General features: G+C 37.6%; 1 protein-coding gene across 6 annotated transcripts in view; it reads left to right on the forward strand.

Annotated features, from left to right (window-relative positions):
- Positions 1–20704, forward strand: part of phldb2b (pleckstrin homology-like domain, family B, member 2b) — a 48537-nt gene extending 27833 nt beyond the window's left edge. For 2 of the 6 annotated variants that reach the window (XM_040126722.1, XM_040126728.1), the window contains 17 exons: positions 718–1095; positions 2200–2361; positions 2652–2789; positions 5056–5184; positions 6548–6703; positions 8276–8386; positions 8520–8594; positions 10463–10606; positions 11411–11554; positions 11747–11846; positions 13178–13249; positions 13347–13497; positions 16027–16117; positions 16373–16519; positions 16996–17215; positions 18763–18848; positions 19123–20704. In XM_040126722.1, coding sequence (XP_039982656.1) covers positions 718–1095; positions 2200–2361; positions 2652–2789; positions 5056–5184; positions 6548–6703; positions 8276–8386; positions 8520–8594; positions 10463–10606; positions 11411–11554; positions 11747–11846; positions 13178–13249; positions 13347–13497; positions 16027–16117; positions 16373–16519; positions 16996–17215; positions 18763–18848; positions 19123–19263 — 2445 coding nt within the window. In that variant the 3' untranslated portion in view covers positions 19264–20704. The remainder of the gene's footprint in view (positions 1–717; positions 1096–2199; positions 2362–2651; positions 2790–5055; positions 5185–6547; positions 6704–8275; positions 8387–8519; positions 8595–10462; positions 10607–11410; positions 11555–11746; positions 11847–13177; positions 13250–13346; positions 13498–16026; positions 16118–16372; positions 16520–16995; positions 17216–18762; positions 18849–19122) is intronic. The other 4 variants (XM_040126723.1, XM_040126725.1, XM_040126724.1 and 1 more) reach the window with 4 other exon arrangements.
- The last annotated feature ends 213 nt before the right edge of the window (positions 20705–20917 follow it).

The raw sequence follows: 20917 nt of genomic DNA on the forward strand, positions 1-20917 counted from the left end.
TCTTTCTAGCGCATACAAATTATAAGCTCAAATATGGAAATGACATATGAGAAATCATAATACTGAGTATATTTTGGAGTAACTGGGACATATTTAAAAGAGGAGCCTATTTCCGCGATGCTTCCTCAAGTAACCTGATCATTGGAAACTTTATTTCATGATGGAAATAAATAATTCTTAAGCTGAGCTGTTGTGACAATTTCTCTAGTATGGAACATATTAATTTTAATTTGTGCATTTATTTTAACCTGTTTAAGAATATATATGCATGTATATGAAGAATTAAAAAGTCAGAATCAGTATGAAAACGGATTTTAAAAATAAACACCTGACTCTAATAGAAATGTAACTTAAGTTTACATAAGGTCGGATATAATTGCCATATTTGACACCTGTTTCATATATTTCACCTTGTAATATTGTAATATATTCAGTGCATGTGTTCAGCAGCACTACAAGGGTTTATAAAAATATCTATTTATAACATAGGGTTATATTGCATTTCTGCTGCACCCCAACAGCAACACTCTATACTGCGTCTGAAAGGAACTACATCAGGAACAAAAATGACCACACAACTTTAATTCAGGCCATTACACTAATAAAAAAACCTTTTTAAATAACCTTAAATAACCCTAAATAACATTACTACATTTGCACATACTGTAACTTATGCTTGTGTTTATGTGTGTGTGTGTGTGTGTGTGTTAACCTCAGGAGCGACAGCGGCTAGAGACCATATTGTCTCTGTGTTCGGAGCTGGGCCAGGCTGAGAGGGATGGAAGTAGCACGACTGCAAGTCCCACTTCAGCTGTGGTGGATCTCCAAAAGATCAACCTGGAGCTTGAGAAGCTCCAACTGAACAATGACAATGACGACACACCATCTCTCTTTTTGGACTTTTCAGCTGTCATTGAAACAACAGGGAATGGACAAATGACCTCCCATGGATCAGAGAACAGTTACTATGATGATGATGTACAGTTACAACAGAGGCGCAGAAGTGGTCACCAAGACAATAGGGCAGAATCACCCACCGTCACTCTACAAAGCCTCGCCCCCTCACCCTCTCCACATACACAGAGGAACAATGAGGTATAAGAAATAGGACATCTATTTGGATGCTAATGAGAATGCAAATGTATACTTTGTGTGAATACAGAAATGTCCCACATGTACACATATAGTACTCCTACTAATAACACACTTTTTAGCTGTCAAGCATTGAATAGGGGACTGATACCTGAATTCACTCAGCCACAGATAGGTTTGTTGTCAGAGTCACTTTACCACTTTTAAATGTACAGAGATGTATAAACTCCTATTTATTTAATGAGAATCAAAAGTGTAGAGGGCAGAGCAGTCAACTCATCCCCTACCATCGACAATAACCCTTTCAGACCAATGTCATCTAACTGTATGACCATCTGCCTGCCCAGGGCTGAACATGAGTTGGATGCTGCTCAGCACTGGTTAGTATTTCTTTCAGGGATGGGATGTAATTTGATGTGATTAGTAGGGGACTATCCCTAAATCAAAAATCAAACAGCAAAGAGTGCTAGCAGAAGAGAGAGAGAAGACCGCAAAAAAAGTTGGTGAACAACTGAGATTTATCAGGATTAATTGGGGGAAATCATTATGCACCCTGTTCTTTGTAGAAAACATGAGTGACATGGATCACTCCTCGTAATACTTGGAAAATCTCAACATACATATCCTTCACATACCCAGATGTGAGCTATTTACAGCCCATTTATTAAATTAGAGCAGGGTAAATGTTACCATTTAGAATTGACAGCTGATGTTTGTGTGTGTGGTAGGGTATGGTGCTGGTGTCCACCAATATTTGTTTGCTGTAAATCCACTGAAATTTTAATTGCCCAAAGGAAGTTCTGCTACACCAAAAAAGACTTAAAAACAGTGTCAGCACTGATAATGTTACTTATTATATATGATTTAGATTTTTTTCTGTAAACATGTCCAAAAGGAAACAAGTGGAAACAAGTTTCATAAACTGTGGTATAATTATGAATACTATTGGTACACATGTACCACATCATGTCACCACATTATTGAATTTGTGGTGTCAGTGATTATTATTACAACTAATTACCATGAATCCCCAATATTGTTTCTAATAAAGTTTTAAAAACATATTAACAGTGGTTCAATCAATTACTTTGTTGATGATGTTACCAGGCTCTAGATGATGCAGCCCGTCACAGCACACAGTACATGAGGCCTTCAGACGAGGAAGTGAGGCCAGGGGAGGACGAGAGGAACCATGTGCTGAATAGCATGGAGGAGCTGGAGAAAAAGATCAAAGAGCTGGACAACCAAATGGAGGAATCTGCCCGAGAGGTAGACAGAGAGAACAGAAAGATGGATAATGTTATCCATTGTAACAATTCATTTTGTTTAGTGTCTAGTCCAGAACTCCTGTTTTTAAATTGAAATCAAGATTTATAGTTGTTTTCAATTCAGGTGCACATTTTTTAGATGAAAAGCTCACATTATCAAGTGGTGTTATTAAAGGTTTTAATAAAAGTAAGGATAAACCAGGACTTTGAAATCAGCTTTAAAAAGAACTTATAAATGAGACCAAGAGCAACGGCACAAATGGCTCACTTATTGGTGTGTGTTTATCCAAGATGGAGGTTGAACAAGCTCTGGTGGAGGCTGAGCAGGAGTCAGAGGTAGCTGCTCTCCAACAGGAAAGAGATGCTTTGGAAGCACTTCACAACAAGATGGCTGACCTAGAGACCAAGTCCCAACAAGAAAAAGAAAAGGTACTTGTCAGAGATTTGTAATGGCTGACACAGAGACCAAGAGCCTGTTAACACACTGGTAGGTCAAAACATGAGGGAACCCTTAAAATGCAGAGAGCCTTAATCCAGAGACTAAGGTGTTTGATGATGCATTTCTGCAAATTGTTTGAATTTCTTTTCTGACACGCTGGTAAGTGATATTAGCATTGGGCAGAGGGGAGAAGCATACTGTAACTAATGGGGAAAAAAAGTGTTTTAGATTTTAGATGTAGATTTAATTGTAAATATAAAACTGCCGTTTAGGCCCATCAGTCTACACTCAGTAACCCGTAATGATCCACCTGTGGCAGATTGAATTGATTGGACATAGATTAGAAAGGTACAAACCTGTGTATATAAGGTTCTGCAATTCACACTTCATGCCAAGGAACTCTCTGTAGACCTCCATGATAAAAGAGTGGCCAAGCATAGATCAGGGCAAGGGTATAAAACCATCCCTAAAACCTTTTTATGTGTTCCCAGGAGCACAGTGGCCTCAGTAATTGCAGAAGTTGGCAGTCTGGCCAAACTCAGTAACCGGGCAAGAAGGGCTTTGGTCAGATGACCAAGAACCAAAGTCCTCTGCAGACATGGAGTACCTGCTGGAAGGACAACCATCTCAGCATTACTCCATCAATCAGACTTTAATGGTAGAGTGGCTGGACAGAACCCACTTTGAGTAAAAGACATATGACTGCCTACTTGGAGTTTTCCAAACAGCATTTAAAGGACTCTGAGAGCATAAGAAAAAAGATTCCCTGGTCTGACAAGACAAAAATATAACCTTTTGGGCAGAATTCCAAACACTATGTCTGGTGAACAGGCACTGCTCTTCACCTGGCTAATACCATCCCTATGGTGAAGCATGGTGGTGACAACATCACGCTATGGACCTGCTGATCAGGGGCAGGGACATGGAGACTGGTCAGAATTGAGGGAAGGCTGAATGCAGCCAAATATTTGAAGAAAACCTACTCCAGAGTGCACACGACCTGACACTGGGGCGATGGTTCACCTTTTAGCTCGACAATGACACGGAACATACAGCCAAGAATTATAGTTATTGTTCCATGACCCGGCGTGAGCAAGGCTATGAATATGGCAGCGAATATGCTGTTTTGAGCTCTGTGGCCTGAAATTCTATAGCCTCTTGACTTTGATATGTATATCAAAACTAGCAATGTCCAAACCATTAATTACTTAAAATATTAATTATAAATGAAGAATGAATGAATGACTTCAGGTTAAAGATAGATGAGTAATTTTTATCATGAAAGTAGATGAACATTACCTTAACAAAATACATTCCTAAACAATTTACATCTGAATTAATAAGAGAGTTAATGAGAGATTTCAGTGTTTGTTTGTTTTTTTTTAATTCAAAACATTTCTAAACATGTTTTAACTTTGTCAGTATAGTTTTTTGAGTTAGACATAATTACAACTATGGGTTGTCACTGCCATTGCCATTTTTGTTTGGCAAAAATGAGTGAGAGGTGAAGGAGTCTGAATACTTTCTGAGGCCACTGTACGTGTGCGTGTTTGCGTGCACCTGCTTTGTTTTGGCAATGTGACGTTCTCCTATTTTCCTCGGATTGAGTCCTACCCTGACTCTTTCATTTCCATGCACCCCACAGCCGGTAGCTAGTGTCCATGGTAAAACTCCATCATAATACTGAGTGACACAGAGGGAAAGAGAGACAGAATGATTAGAGAGATGGAGTGTGCGAGAGTGTTTTACTGAGTGTTCAAAGCTTCTGTTGAAGAGTAGGGGAAGTTGAGTGCTTGTACAGATTTTGTATGTATGATATTTATAGAGAGGACCATAAATGTGTTGGTTAACCCTCTCCTGAGACATTCCACATATCGCTCATCTCCTTTCTCACCCATCCGTCCTCACCCTCAATCATTTCCTTTCAAACAAACAGAGAAAAATGCAGGAGACAGAACTGATTCACACCACGTTCCTGCCTAATTCAGTTCCTCCCCACTTCTCCATCCCTTTGGTAGATTTTTTTTTCTCCAGCTTTCCCTCCCTTTCCTCTAGTCTAATGTTGCCGACCTGTGGCTCTGTAGTCCAACTAATGCTGCCATCCTCTCTCTGTCGTGTGTGTGTGTGTGTGTCTGTGTGTGTGTGTGTGTATTTGTATTTGTATTTATGTACACATAAACAAACGTGCACATGGTATATGTGTCCTTGTGTGGGCATGTATGTGCATCTATGTGTATGTTCGGATGTGTATGCCAGGCATATGAATTGCTGCAGGCAGAAAGGGGCAGAGTAGAGAGGTTGGCTCAGATTGTGTGTGAGCAGCGCTCCCGGCTGGACAGCTGCCCTGAGGCCACCAAGGAGCCCCTTCAGGAGCAGCTAGCCAGGGTCAGTACACACTTACACTTCACGCACACATGCACAGGAAGATATGTACTTGAGTTTCTAAACCCATGGATCCATGCAAACAAAATGCATAGGCAAGCATATAATACTCAACTGAACTGGGAAATAAAGCAGCTGTGCCTGCATAAACTGATAAGAAAAGCAGATATAATGTATGTACACGTATATTTACTGACACTCAAAAATACAATATATATGGACAGATGTTCACATGAACAGATTCACACATGAATAAAAAGAGATATGTGTTGCCCGCATACTTAAACTTGCATGTGAACATGCACACATTTTCTTTCCTGAACTAGCTTGCTCTTCGCCCCACGTTCAACTTTGATTTTTACCTGGTTCATGTTCTCTTCTCACTGTTTAACTATTTAGGTTTCTATTTCTATACATCTCTTTATTTCATCAGAAGGGTTGAGCCTGTAAGAGTATAAAGTATCTCAAGGGATAGGCTTTAAGACTTGCTTACAGAAATATACTGACATTTGGACATAGGGTCTAAGAGATAGTACTTTTCAATTATTTGTATTTTGGGGAAATGCCTACAGTATGTAACATATTGCATACACCGTAAGACACTGGTTATGCAGTGGTGTAGTAGTCAGCATGACTTTTCAGGTGAAACATCAAGAATTTGTGAGTCTGGTTTGCTTTGTCTGTGTCACTGCATTAGGGAATGAGAAGGTGCTTGTTGATAGATGATAGCTTGCATATTTCTGTTTTTCTCAAATCTTTTATTTATTTACACATTAATTATGTCCGCCAAGGAGATTATGTTTTCACCTGAGGATTATTCAGAAAGTACTGAACCGACATGCTGATCCGGTTAAAGGGGAGGATCCAGGAATTTTTTTTATCACTCTCCTTAACATTGTGAGAGAGGGCATTTTTTGACATTTTCGTCAGTTTCTTGGGATATATTGTATGGAACTTGATGTAAAACATGAGACATATATACGGTGTCGAGATCTATGAGTTTTTCCAATTTTGGTGCAGATCCAGATAATAATCTACATATCTTCCTGTGAAGAAAATGCGCATTACATACTGTACTACATTATACTTATTATTCCTTGGCAAAGGTATGCGCTCTACTGAGCGCCATTCTAGTTGTAAATATAAACAACACCAATTCATATATCATCCTATGGGACAAAATTATCATCATTACAACCTTTTAAATTGAAATTTTTCAAATAAGGTTTTTAAATGTGAGGTTGTTGGTGAACGTTTGCATGCACACTGTACTATGGAAGTGTGTGGGGTTATGTTTGTCCTGAATACATGCATTCCTTTGTCCTGCCTGTTTACCTGTGTATTATTTTTTGTGTGTGTCTGTCAGGACTGTGAGGCGCTCGAGGCGGAGGCAAAGCGATTTGAGGACCTGGAGTTTCAGCAGCTGGAGAGAGAGAGCAGGCAGGACGAGGAGAAGGAGACCTATACACAGCAGCTTCTGCGGGAGATCTCAGATTACCAACGCAGCACAGTTACTCGCAAGGTAACGGCTGTCTCCTTGTGTATTTTTCTTAATTGCACTCAAACCTGGGCAAAAATCTCTATACAGTACAATATTAATGTGTTTATGAATGTACTTCATATCAATTTTAGAAAAAACAAAACATGGTAATTCTATTTATGTGCACCCTTTTCAAATTTTACTAAGAGGCACTGGTGTGTGGGGAAACAAACCATATTTGAACTACTGCTAACTGGAAACAAATTTGTAAAAAAATATAAAAATAATACAATAATACAAATCTATCTTGGAGAAATTGATTGGGACCCTCAATTTAATCCAAATAAAAGGGACAATATAGTAAGTCTTGGCATCAGAAGGACTACAAATATATTCACAAATATTAAATCAGAACAATGTTGATTCATTTAAGGCCATATCAACTAAATTTAGTGTAGCCCAGTCAAAATTTTATAAATATTTTAAAAAAAAATTATAAAATTCATTTTCAAAAAAGAGAAAGCAACCGAGAGCAACACCATCTAATGATATTCATGATTAAAGATTATGATAAAGACATCAAAAACATCCTTTCTTAAATATATAAAATATTACAAAACCATGGAAAGTTGCAAGATACAAACAAAAACAACCCAACAAATTCTAAATATTGGAGGGAGTTTTTGTAGAAAATATATACAATCAAAATTTACAATATCAATTGAATTGGACTGTTGGAGAAGATGTGGTAAAAAAGAATGTGAATCATTCACATTTTCTTTAACTGCCCAACACTTAAAACATTCTGGCAATTATTTACCATTTCTATTATGAAAATATTTCAAATTAAACAAGAACTTGAGGCAAAATGTATTATTTTAGGCATATGTCTATGTTTAGGGTACCTTAACGGGATACTTAGAATTGCAGCTACAAAACAAATAACAAGGAACTGGTTAAAGCCTACTCTATCTTTATTTAGAAACTGGAAGTCAAAAGTAAAGGAAATTTTAGAAATGGAAAGAATAACCAGTACCATAATTTACAAAATGGTTGAGTAATTGGATTAAACATGAGGCCAACAACTAAATGGGGGCCTTAACTACCAGAGGAGGCAGAAACAGAGAGGGAAAATAAGAGAAAAGAAACAGTTATACAAGGTCAAATTGACAGTCAAAATGATCTTTTTTTTTTTTTTTTTTTTTTTCCAGTGTACGTGAGGATTGTACGTGAGGTGTTTAATATGTATTAATATGTGCTGTTTGATATGTTTTGATATGCATTTATTTCTTTAAACCTTTGTATTTGTGCATGTAGATATGCCTACATGTATGTGTATGTACATGTGTGTGCGTGTGCCTGCCTGCCTGCATATAGTTTGTGTATATGTGTATATAATTTGATCCGTTAATTACACCTTCAATTACTCAGTTGTTTATGTCTTTCAGTTTTATTTTTCTTCAAAAGTAAAAAAACAAATATTGTAAGACTACAAATGTCAGTATTACTAAATGTAAGTAAAGCATGTAAACTCATTTGGTTTAGATAGTGTTAGTGTCATGCTCTATAAGTGAGCTAGCAACGTGTAATAAGCTTGTTTTCCTTTTCGTCAAGGAGCGACTGTTAACTCTGAGTAAGCAGGCAGCACAGATTACCCAGCAGGCTCAGCGAGAGAAGGAGAGCTTCTTGATGGAGAGGAGCAACCTTGAATCAATGCTGCAAAGGGTACAAGGATATCAATGTTTGGATGTGTATGCATGTGACCTTCTTTATTTTTATATTTGAATGATCATAAAAACCCATCAACAAGAGGTTCATTTTTTCTTAACAGTGTTTTTTCCCTTTTTCTGTCTTTTAGGAGAGAGAAAACATTGCTATGTTGGAACGAAAATATGTCAACCTCACTGGTGCCCGGCGTTTCTCACTAAGAGAGGTAGGTTTAATCGACAGCTGTGAGAAAATTAAATGGGAACTATCCTCCTCTATGAACTTTTTAATATTCCTAAAGTGGACATGACCCTCCATTATTTTAAATAGCTGGGGTTTTCTTCTTTGCTTGTTAGGATACAGCCTCTCTGGCTGATGTGTGTCAGTTTATTAGTGATTGCTGCTGTGATGCCAACTCTGCCACAGTTTTACCTTTTACAGTCATCTTGCACCCCTTTCAATCCTCTTTTTCGTGTATTTTTCTCAAGAATCCATTTATGTTTTCCTCTTTGTCCAGATTGTCTGTTAAAACCCATCTCATCCTTTCTTACTATTAGGGATGTCCCAATGTTTTTTTTTTGGTCTGGATCCCAATCCAAACTCTATCACACTGGGTATCTGCCGATACCGAGTCTGATTCCATTCTTATATTTTCATTACTTAAATGTTGATTAAATAGCATATGTACTTGGCACACTGAAATAACACGGCTGTAGACTACTTAATCTAATATATTTTTTATGAGCTTCTTGATCCAAATACTGAAGGTCATGGTTCAAAAATATAAAATTAATAAACTTAAATTACCGATATTATATGAATTAAAGTTCAGCTGGGACAATAACCGCCCACTTAAATTTCAGTCTGCCATCAAGTTACTCATGGAATTAACATTAATTAGTGACAGCAGATATGATATACCGCCAGTGATGTTTGTCATTTTACTGGCAAAAGTGATGTGGAGCACTGGCTAAAAATGAGGAGCTGCTAGCTGGATGTTTTCTACTTTACTTCGCTGATGATTATTAGCATCAATGCTTAATGAATCTGTGTATTTTTCCAACCTGAACTCAGAGTCATTCACCACTGCGTCCAAATAATATTTCATATTCATACAGAAAATTCTCACTGGTTTATGCAGCAGGATGCTACACTGTAGAGCCTGGATGTCTTAAAGGAGAGGAGCTGCAGCATGATCCTGCTGATGTAGAAAACACACAGCATAGCACAGTAATGAAAAGATCAGATTTTGATCAGCGATATTTTAGCCAATACCAATCCATTAAAATATGCCCAGATTGGGCTTGATCCTGATCCTTAGGAACGGCTCGGTACATCTCCACTTCCTATCCTTTGTTTCTCCTCTCCTTCCGTTTGCTGCTTTGTCCCCTTTTGGTTTCTTGGTGTGACTGCCAGTCCCTACAATGCAGGAAGACAAAAAGTTACAGAAGTTTGAGCAGAGACTTAGCTCATTAGCTCTATGCACAGTGTATAATCACATACTGTACAATGGAGCTGGCAGGGTAAAGTCCGTTTAATGTCTAGAAAGGTCCAGAAAGGTACACGGTTGCAGTGCATGTGGGAAAGCAGCTCAGGTGTGCAAAGCTAGTCACTTAATACGCAAGAAGACTCGAGGCTGTAATCACTGCCTTTTTAATAAATTTGCGATAATTTTGCAAACTTTCTAAAATTCCGTTTTTGCTTTTTCATTATGGGGTATTCAGTGTAGATTGATAAGAGTAAAAATGAATTTAAACAATTTTAGCATTAGGCTGCAACTTAACAAAATGTAGAAAAACTGAAGGGGGCGGAATACTTTCTGAATGCACTGTATATTAATACTTAGGGAACCTTGTAAGAATGTTTATTGTCTTGTGTACTCCACTCAATCCTTGTTAACAGTACTGTGTCTGAGTAACTTGTTTCTAAGTGACAAGACTTTTTGCTCTATTTTTGCTTTGAAACTGCTAAAATTGCCACAAAGGTCTGCATCATTCTAACAACTAATTTGCCCTAATATCGTAATATGGCTGACTCACTTTATGCTATACCTCACCCCTTCTCTCTCCCCCATTTCTTCACAATGCGTTCCAGGGCTATGTCACAGTCAGTGAAATCAATGAGCTTTACTCACAGCTTAGTGGGGGCTCTAAACCCACCCCTGCTCTGGCCAGTGCTTCTGAGTCCAAGGCAAACCCCTCCCCTGATGACGACACCCCCAAACCACCGGTGGATGAGGTGTGTGTAGTGGTGTAAAGGGCTTGTGTGTGTAGTTTAGTATACAGACACAGATTATTGTAAACTGTGTATGTGTGTATGACAGTGTAGTTTTCCCCAATTTCTCTCCCTCTTTTGCACTATTTCAGTTGTCTGACATGTCACTTTCTTCTTTTAAAACTCTATTATTCTTTCTCACATTCCGACTGTCACTCCTCTTCCTCCTCATCTTCCTCCTCCCATCTAAATCCCCGCCCCCTCCCAAAAATACCCTCTGTGCATTGGCCAGAGAACATGGTGTCATATCAAGACCCCTCTCCCCTTCCTGACTCTCCCCTGCCTCCTCTTGCTGTCAAAAAACACTATCACCGACACAGGCAGGTAATGTGAATTGTAAGTATAAATTAAAGTAAATTGTTCAGGTAAATTCAGTTGTACTACACAAATGCAAATGTTGATCAGCCATGTGAATAAATGAGTATTTATTGAAATAGGTAATCAATCTAAATAAAAAGATATTATTTAATATAGCTTTAAGAATTTAGGTATGCATTTTTTTGCCACATACTTTTTTTATACTACTACCAGATGGCACCAAAGTAAGACATTTTACAATCCACACAAATGTACTTTGTCATTACATTGCCCTTATGTTAGGGATATTACAATGTTAAATCAAAATGTTAAATGACCTCAAATGAAATTGGATCATATTGATCATTAATTTAGATTGAGATGAATGTTAATGATGGATAATCATTAATAAATGAACCATGCACATTTATTCCCTCTGTCGTGTGTTTGTGTGTATGTGTGTTTGATAAGCATTTCCGTTTGCTGGAGGAGAGGAAGAGGTCTGAAAAAGAAGGTGGGTCCCATCTAAGTGACACATTACCCAGGAAGAAAGCCACTCCCACCATGACCCGCCAGTTCATGTGTGCAACACTGGGACGCAGTTTCCCTACCGAGGTACACACATGTAGATGATCATAAATGCCACAAATTAATATAAATTATTAATTGCCGTACTTTTGGTCTATTTGTTGCTAATTTTCTCAAATCTGACAAATAATTGAATTGTTTATCATATATTATATGAAGTTATACTGTTTTTTGAATGACTAAAGAAAAAACTTTTTGTCTCTTCTTGGTTCTTCATAGTCCCATCCGCCCCTGGTACAGAGCACAAGTTGTGGCAACATTCTTCCAAAAATTCACTCATTATCCAACAAGGAAACTGAATCTCGACGTTTGCATAAAGGTGCACGCACACATGCTCACAACACTTGTACAACACCTGTCAGCTCACACATCCACAGACACACTTACTTAGAAACCAAAAATAAGGATAAAGAGAGTACATGTAGGTAGACAAATACTTAGCAATAGCAACTTCACTTCTCTTTATCTGTCAGTTTTCTCACTTATTTCTGTCTCCTCCACTCGCACAAACAAATACATCTCTGGGTTGTAACATGAAAATATGCCTTATATGGTAACAATATTCCCATTAGAGGTTTTGTGTGTGGGTGTGCTCCTCCTGTTTTGTTAGATTACACAGTTTCTCATTTCTTTATCTGTCGGTGAAGATAGTGGAGGGATGCATGTTCTAAGAGGGCTGCTCCATCAAATGATATAGAGTATTGTATATGTATGTGTGTGTTTGTGTATGTGATTATTCAGCGGAGGCTTAAAGAACATTTCTCTATTTGCTGTTTTGGTTATGAACAGTTAAAATTGGTACATTAGCAGATAGAAGTGTTTTATATGCATTCAGAATTTAATGTTACAAAAAAACCACATAGAAGTAGATATAAGTCCTCTTCCTACCACAAATGTTAACCAGCCATTTCCTGTTATTAAAAAATCTGCTGTTTACTCCCCACAGAGTATAATCCTTTTGCTGTCTGTTAGAATGTTTGCTTACATGTGGTTTTGAACCCAGATTTGGCTGCTGAAAGATGAAGGATGATTTGTTACCTCAAGGATGTTGTGCCTTTTTTTCATGTCAAGTTTGATATGTTTATGGTCTTGGTATTTTGAGTGAAAATGTATTTACTCGTGCCGATTAGCCTCAAGCATCAACCACTTTTAATCTTTTGTAGAAAATGGTTTAATCACTGCACTTTAACAAGACAGTTATCCAAAAAAACAACTTACTATTCTGAAATATTTTTAGAATATTGTGTGCCTTGTGTTATAATCATGCTGCTGTTTTTTTCCTGATACGGTCGCATGTATTTGGTCCCTCAGTCCCTTTGGTCCCTTGAACTGGCTCATCAGATGGGTGGGTCTACTGCATGGGGCAGATGGTATCAGGTTTTTTGTGTGTTTCTTCCTGTACCCAGAGGCTTGGTTAGTCTCTCTTCACCGTATCTGCACCCTAATTTTGTCAACGCTCCTCCTAGTTCTGAGGATGTCTCCTTTTTTTTCTAGACATCTTTGGACTGTCTAAATTAAATTTAGGGGTCTTTTGTACATGCATGTACATGCATGTACTCCTGCATGTAGCTGCTATTTGGACACAAGAGCAGTTACTACGTTAAGGTGGGGATATATTTGTCACTGAATGTGTAAGAGTGTGTTTCACAGTGGCGGGGCATTGTGATCCAAAATTGAAGCTGTCAGGGCAAACTGTATACCCAGAGGACATGACACAAACAGGTACAACACAGATGTGCATGCATACATAAGAAGAGTAACTAATGTAAGTTGCTACTAAACTTGTTGTTCTTTCCTATTTCTGTGTTTGTGTTTCCAGGTCAGCCTGGCTCTCCAGCAGCTTCCCAGACTAACGTCTACCTTGATGCCTTTGGGTACCGTGACAACCAGGCCTTTGACACAATGAGTGTGGACAGTTCTGACTCCATTGAAACCAGCATCTCTGCTTGCTCTCCTGACAATGTCTCCAGGTAAGTGTCGATGGCGCATGTTTTGTGTGTTCACACATGTATTACTGTGGATATTTATAAAAGTAACAGAAACAAAAAAAGCCTGTCATTAGTGTGTATTTCTGATTTTAACTGTGAATTTTGTTTAGCCTGAACATGTCTATGTCAAGTATGTTCTGTTGAACATAACTGCAACTTTCATCACTCCTTTAGAATGATTTGAAATATGAGCTGTGAGAAAACTGACACACTAAGAAAGAATGACAAAAAGGTTGCAATATGACAAGAGATAGACAGAAAATTGAAAACCCAAAAATGTCCCTATGTGTTCATAATAAGAGACACTCTAGAAAGGGGATGGGCAGCAACAAAGAAGGAAAGAGTAGAAAGTGAGTTAATGTAAAAAGTGTGTGGAGAGGTTTCCCGCCTTTCATGGTCCCCCCTAGGATGTATAGAACTGTGTGTCATATGAGTTAAGGGGAACTCTTGATTAGTGTTCCTGAGGTCAGGTTACAGAAGACAGAAAGGGTTAAGACTTGGTTTTAGGGTTAGGGTTAGAATTAAGTTTAGGTTAGGCTTGGGGTTAGGCATTTATCCATGATGGTTGAGTTTAGAGTAAGGGGCTAGGGAATGCATTATGTCAATGAGTGAGGGACAGTGGAACACGTTTTTGTGTGTGTGTGTGTGTGTGTGTGTGTGTGTGTGTGTGTGTGTGTGTGTGTGTGTGTGTGTGTGTTTTCACTGTTCAACCCCCTTAGGTTTAGATGAACTGAGCGAACCAGTTTGAGTATAGAGGTACATTTGGGGGTCCAGCTCCCCATCTGGACTAGAACCATGTGTGCTTGCTTTCTTTCTCTCCTTTTTACAGTTGTTGCATCTGTCTTTTATCTCCCCCTCTCTTGTTTCTCTGAAATGTATAGTCTTGTTTCTGCAGATAGATTTTGCACAGTCCTAAACTATTTGGAGATTGATCTCTCTGCTTTGTAAGTTTTCCTGGAACAGGCTGCCTCCATAATCCTCTATATGACTCCAGTTGGATTGTGTTGTTCTGGTTTACATTGGATTGGAAGATGTGTGGTGGACCCTGGATCAATGCTGGATAAAAAAGCAGTTTAATGATAGAATTAGATATTTTTCTCATCTTCTCAGTAATGTGTCCCATTTTCTAGAGATACAAGTGTTGTAGCAAGATGAATAAAGGTCTTCTCAAGTAATCCATATACTTGAATAGACAGATTTGAACTGGGCTGGTCTACAATGGCTATGAGTGTGATTCCCTCTCATCGACTGAGGTAAGAGAATGGCAAGGGGATGAAAGGAAAAGAAGAAAGGAAGAGTGTTACAATGACGTTGTAACAAGGTTGGATTAATGTTTGTGAGTAATGACAGGAAAACAGGGAATGTTTGATGTAAGATTAGTTGGAGCCTAAATGCAAGTATTAGACTAAGATATGGCATAAAATGCAGTCAAGGGTAATTATTTAATTAAGTCTATCTATTATATTTGTTAAGTTGGATGGCATGCTAATATTCATTTTTGCCCAAGTAGTTTATATAATGACAGTGAATAATGATAAACATTTTAACTACCTGTAAAAGTATTTAACAATAAACAGACTTAAGGTAATTTTCACATCCAAAATCCACTAGTATGGAATTGGTGGTATTCAGTTAAAACTATGGCAGAATGTAGAGTGAGAGCTATGGGGTCGTTTTGACATCAAACAGGAAACAGTTGAAACTGCCTGAAAAAAGCAGAAAAGCATTTTCTTTTCTCCACTTGCTCTTGTCCTTTCATCATCTTTTCATGATCTCCCTCAGAAATCCTTTTTTCTGTTACTTCAGATGTCCTAGTTATATCCTCCCACTCTCTCTTCCTGATAGGTTTAGACTGAGTCTAATGTCTACCATTCATCTTAACAATGTTGTGATATCATCACAGATCAGCATTGGGTATCCTTTTCCTTCTGGATCCAGATAAGAGGGAATTTGTGTGTTTGTGTATATTTGCATGTCAGGGGGAAAGAGAGAAAAGCTGAGCAAGAAAATGAGAGATAGAGAAAAATACTGTTTAACATGACAGAAATAGACACAAATCCCTTCCCTGCGATGTCAGTCGAGAATTTATGTCATGTCTAGACCATCTGCAGTCTGGGAGACCTGAAGCTAGAGCAGGCTTGCTGGTCTAAACTGAACACAAGACAGTGATACAGCAGAGAGTCAGAAAGACTTACGAAGAGATAGAGAGAGGAAAGATAGATGATCTTATCATTAGATTGTCTTGATGTCCAGGCTTCCTTTCCTAATATATTTCGTCTTTGATTCAGCACACACAAAGGCATAATGAGGTAATAATCAGTACTATATGAGAGTTTATACTCACACATCAAGGGTCCTTTTCTTGGCAGCTGCCCTTTTTCATCACATTTTCAATGTATTTCAGGTTTAGCTACATGAAAGTTCATTTGGTGTTTGTTTGGTTGATTGCACAGAAAAAAGTTGTTTCTGCTTTTTTTTCTGATGTCTGTTGTATGTGTTTGTGTCCTGCAGTGCCAGTACATCAAATGTGGCCAAGCTAGAAGAGATGGAGCGTCTGCTGAGAGAGGCTCACGCAGAGAAGAACCGCCTTCTTGCACACAAGGTCACTATGACATAAAATCATAATCACGATTTCATCCTTTGTTGTCACTTTTTAATAGTTTGTTAATGGTAGAGACAGACTAAATATGAAAAAGCCAATATGGATCAGTAGGCTGAGTATTGTTTTCTTGCAAAATGATGTCCCATAATTTCCCTTTGTGATAAATCCTAAACCTAAAGACACAGGGATACTATTTTAACTGGTACAGTTCTTCAGAAATTGCTAAAAAAGGCATACAATTAAATTATTCTCCAGGAGCGAGAGATGGAAATTCGAAAGCAGGTGCTGGAGGAGGAGAGGAGAAGAAGAGAGGAACTGGAGAAAAGGCTACAGGAGGAGAAAAGCAGATGCCAAAAACTTATTGACCGTGAGGTAAAACTGCGAGAGAAACAAAGGGCACAGGTAAGAAAGACAAACAGGACAGGAGCATAAAAGATTTGTGCGCAACTCTCAAGTGTTAACAGTATCAACAGTAAGAGATTTGTCATGCTATACTTTTTACCCAAAGATAATTTGGAACTTGATAACATTTTTGCTTTTATTATAAAGCATTCCATTTGTTTCTGTAGCTAACTTCTGTACATTTCATGCATATTTCCCTCTTTCTGTATAGTTTCAATCATGTCCATGCTGACAGTTCTTAGTATAAGCTTCATCCATCATCTTTTGCCTGGATCATCAACTGCTTGCAACAGACGAAATAATCTTACACTTTAATCTGTCTTTACATATTGTATACAGCTGCATGACTTGGATGAATTATATGAACACAAAAGAGATTGTAAATACATCATTGACATTACTTGAAAATACATCATTGTCATTACTTGAACTAATAGCCTCTCTTTATCAATGACCCTATTCACTCTTCCATCCAGTCTCGGCCATTAACTCGGTACTTGCCAGTGAGAAAGGATGATTTTGACTTGCGGGCTCACATTGAGTCGGCTGGCCACAGCACGGACACATGCTTCCACTTGTCCATCTCTGAAAAGACCTGTCGAGGCTACTTGGTCAAGATGGGAGGCAAAATCAAAACCTGGAAGAAACGCTGGTTTGTCTTTGACCGCAACCGACGCACACTCTCCTACTATGCAGGTAGGACAGAAGTTGCATGTACACTTTATAAGTGCTATACGAAGGAAATTGGACTTGCCTTTGTATAGCACCAGTTTCTAGCACTTAGAAATACCATGACCTGGAGGACTGAGAATCTTCACATGCACGCACATTTGCAAGGCACAATTGTACAGATACAAATATACAGAAAAAAGAGAATATATTTACAGAGCATCCATGTACATAGAGGCACACACAAACAATTAAATGGATAAAATTGCCATTTTCATTGCCAAAATGAAATCTCTCACTTACAAAAGGTATTCAGACCTTTAATTCAGTACTTTGTAGAGACCGTTTTGACACTAATTACAGCTTTGAGTGTTTTTGGGTACAACTACAAGGTTTGCACACCTGCACTTGGTCATGTTATCCCATTCTTCCTGGCAGATCCTCTCAGGCCTTGTCAGATTGGATGGGAAGTGTCTTTGAGCTGCCATCTTCAGGTCTCTCCACAAATGTTCTGTTAAGTTTAAGTCTGGGCTTTGGCTGGGCCACTCAAGGACAGTCAGAGACTTGTCCCAAGCCACTCCAAAGTTGTTTTGGCTGTATGCTTCGGGTCACTGTCAAGCTGAAAGGTGAACTGTTGACTCAATCTCAGGTTGCATGCACTCTGGAGCAGGTTTTCTTCAAGGACTTCTCTGTATTTGGCTGCATTCGTCCTTCCCTCACTATTGACCAACCTCCTTGTCCGTGCCACTGGGAAGCATCCTCATAGCTTGATGCTCCCACCACTTTGTTAGAGTGACCGTTGGGTTGTTGGTCACCTCCCTGACCAAGGTCCTTCTTGCCCAGTTAGTTTGTTTGGCCAAAAAACTTCATGGACAGACTTGGTGGTTCCAAACGTCTTCCAAAACGTTAAGTGTGAAACGTATTTCACACTTATTTTTTGGCTACTGTGGAACACTCAAAGCTTTAGAAATTGTTTTTAAGCCTTGCTCTGATCTATGCCCAGCCACAATTTTACCGCAGAGGTCTACGGAGAGTTCCTTAGACTTCATGCCTTGGTTTTTGCTCTGACATGCAGTGTGAATTGTGGGAGCTTTATATACATAGCTGTGTGCTCCAAACTATGACCAATCAATTCAGTTTGCCACAGGTGCACTCCAATCAAGCTTTAGACAAATCTTAAGGACAATTAAAGCAAACAGGATCCACCTGACCAAAGGTCTGAATACTAAATACTTTTGTAAAAAAGATGTTTCATTTTTTGATTTTTAATAAATTTACAAAAATAAAAAAAACTTTCACGTTGTCATTATGGGTTATTGAGTGTAGACTGATGGGCAAAAATGGCAGTTGTATCCATTTAAAATTAAATCTACAGCACAGTAATGTGAAGGGGTTTGAATACTAGCTGAAGCCACTAAGTTGAGTGTAATTATAGCAATTGTTCACATGCATTTTGTATTTCCTAAATTTTACATACATTTAAAATATAAATAAAACTGAGCATACTATATTTACACATAATTATATTCATACATTTCATTTGTATGTTATATCTACTGTTATATCTACTGTAGATAAGCATGAAGTCAAGCTGAAAGGAGTCATCTACTTTCAAGCTATTGAAGAAGTTTATTATGATCACCTGAAAAATGCACATAAGGTATGTGTTTACATCCTCTGTATATACTGTATGTTACTACAAAAGTGATGGATGCAAATAACTCTTGAAAAGTATGATTTATTATTTTACTTTAATATCCCTACTTGTAAATTCTTCTCTCCCTCTTTTTCTCTCCCACTCAAATTTCTTCATTCCATATCTTGCCCTGTTTTTCTTGTCTTCCTTTTATTCTTGTTTCATCCTACTATACATCATCACTTTCTTCTCCCTTTCTTTTCTCTCATCCTCATCTCCCCTTCCTTCTCTCCTTCAGAGTCCAAACCCCTCCCTGACCTTCAGTGTTAAGACTCATGACAGGGTCTACTACATGGTTGCTCCCTCTCCTGAGGCCATGAGGATCTGGATGGATGTAATCGTCACAGGTGCTGAGGGATACACCCATTTCATGGTGTAGTGAAGAGGTTATAGCAGCATGATATGCCAACATGCTATGGCTCTTTGTGGCTTTAGTTTTCTATTTCTTTTTTTCCTTGGACTTTAAGTGTCTGGATGGATATTGTGGGTATTTATGCTGAAGAATGAAGACAGTTTCAATTGTGTTGAGACAGCTGCCTTGAGTTACTCGAGATAATTTTGTAACATTTAATCTGCATCATTGGATGGGCAGGGTTTAAAATTGTATGCAGAGAATTAATGTGAAAATTGAGGGCAGATATAAGATAATAATTTTAACATTTTTAGTCAATCATGCTCAGTCCAAAAAAAAGTAATGATGTTCAGGAGATTTGCACTAGTGCTATGGTGATTTACAGTGCCTTGCAGTGGGCTCAGGTATAACTTAAGGAATGTTTTAAAAATATTGACCTGATTTACGATTATATTGGCTTATTATAACCCATTTTCTTCAGAAAAGAGCACTCTGTGACTCAGTAGTTCTCTTTTAGCCAGTTGGAGCTCTTTATTATGTCCATATCAACATCTCGTTATTAACATCAATTAGTAATACATAATAGTGAATCAATAGCTGTGTTTATAGCTGTGTTTAAGTGGCAAAAAAAAAAAACCCTGAACAATTTTAATATGTCATGGAAGAACTAAATTTTGTGATCAGTTTAATCGATATTTGGTAATTTCAGGTGTGTTGTGATCATTTTTATTCCATTTCACATGTACAAAATAAATAATGCATATTAATTTAGTAAAGGTAGTTGAGAAAATTGAATTTAACTTTTTTTTATCTTAGTTTAATTTCATGCATCATTACTGTGGAATTATCAGATCTTAACTGTTTGCATGTGTGTATGCATTCATTATATGATTATATGTGAATTTATATATATACAGTATATGTTAATGAAATTTCCGTTTTATGTGTACACTTTATGTACATGTCTATTTACTTTGAGCTTCTAATGAAGTTCCAAGTTGCTGTTCTTACATGCTGAATGACACTAATAATCCAAGCCACCTCAGATTTAAATTGGGGTATAGTTATAAACTCAAAATGGTGATTCTTAGTCATTTTTAAAATGGATTGTTGTGCTGGCTTTACAATAGTGTCACCAAAGGCTCAGAAATGAAGCTGAAACAACTGTTAAAACTTAGTTAGTGTCAGGCAAATGACTCATTTTTCCATATAAGGAGTTAAAAAAAGGTAGATGAATAGTGACTTTTAATAAGGCACAGAATTTTGATGTTTGTACATTTTGTTTGTTATTTTGTGGTTTGTTTTAAAACAGTTATGAAGTTAATGATCTGTTATCATCTAAAGATGCCTGTTTGTGCCATTTTATTATCATATTTTGTGTGACATGCTTTTTGACATGCGTATTATCTATATTTTACAGCTACATGTGTCCATATACTAAATTCCAAAAACAAATGTTGAAATAATGTCCTGTATATGTATGCATATATATATATATTATATGTATATATATGTGTGTGTGTATATATGTGTGTATATATATGTGTATATATATATATGTATGTATGTATATGTGTATATATATATATATGTATGTATATGTATATATGTATGTATATGTATGTGTGTATACGTATGTATGTGTATGTGTGTGTGTGTGTATATATATGTATATGTGTGT

This window comes from Xiphias gladius, chromosome 5, assembly GCF_016859285.1.
Source record: "Xiphias gladius isolate SHS-SW01 ecotype Sanya breed wild chromosome 5, ASM1685928v1, whole genome shotgun sequence".
Lineage (NCBI taxonomy): Eukaryota > Metazoa > Chordata > Actinopteri > Istiophoriformes > Xiphiidae > Xiphias > Xiphias gladius.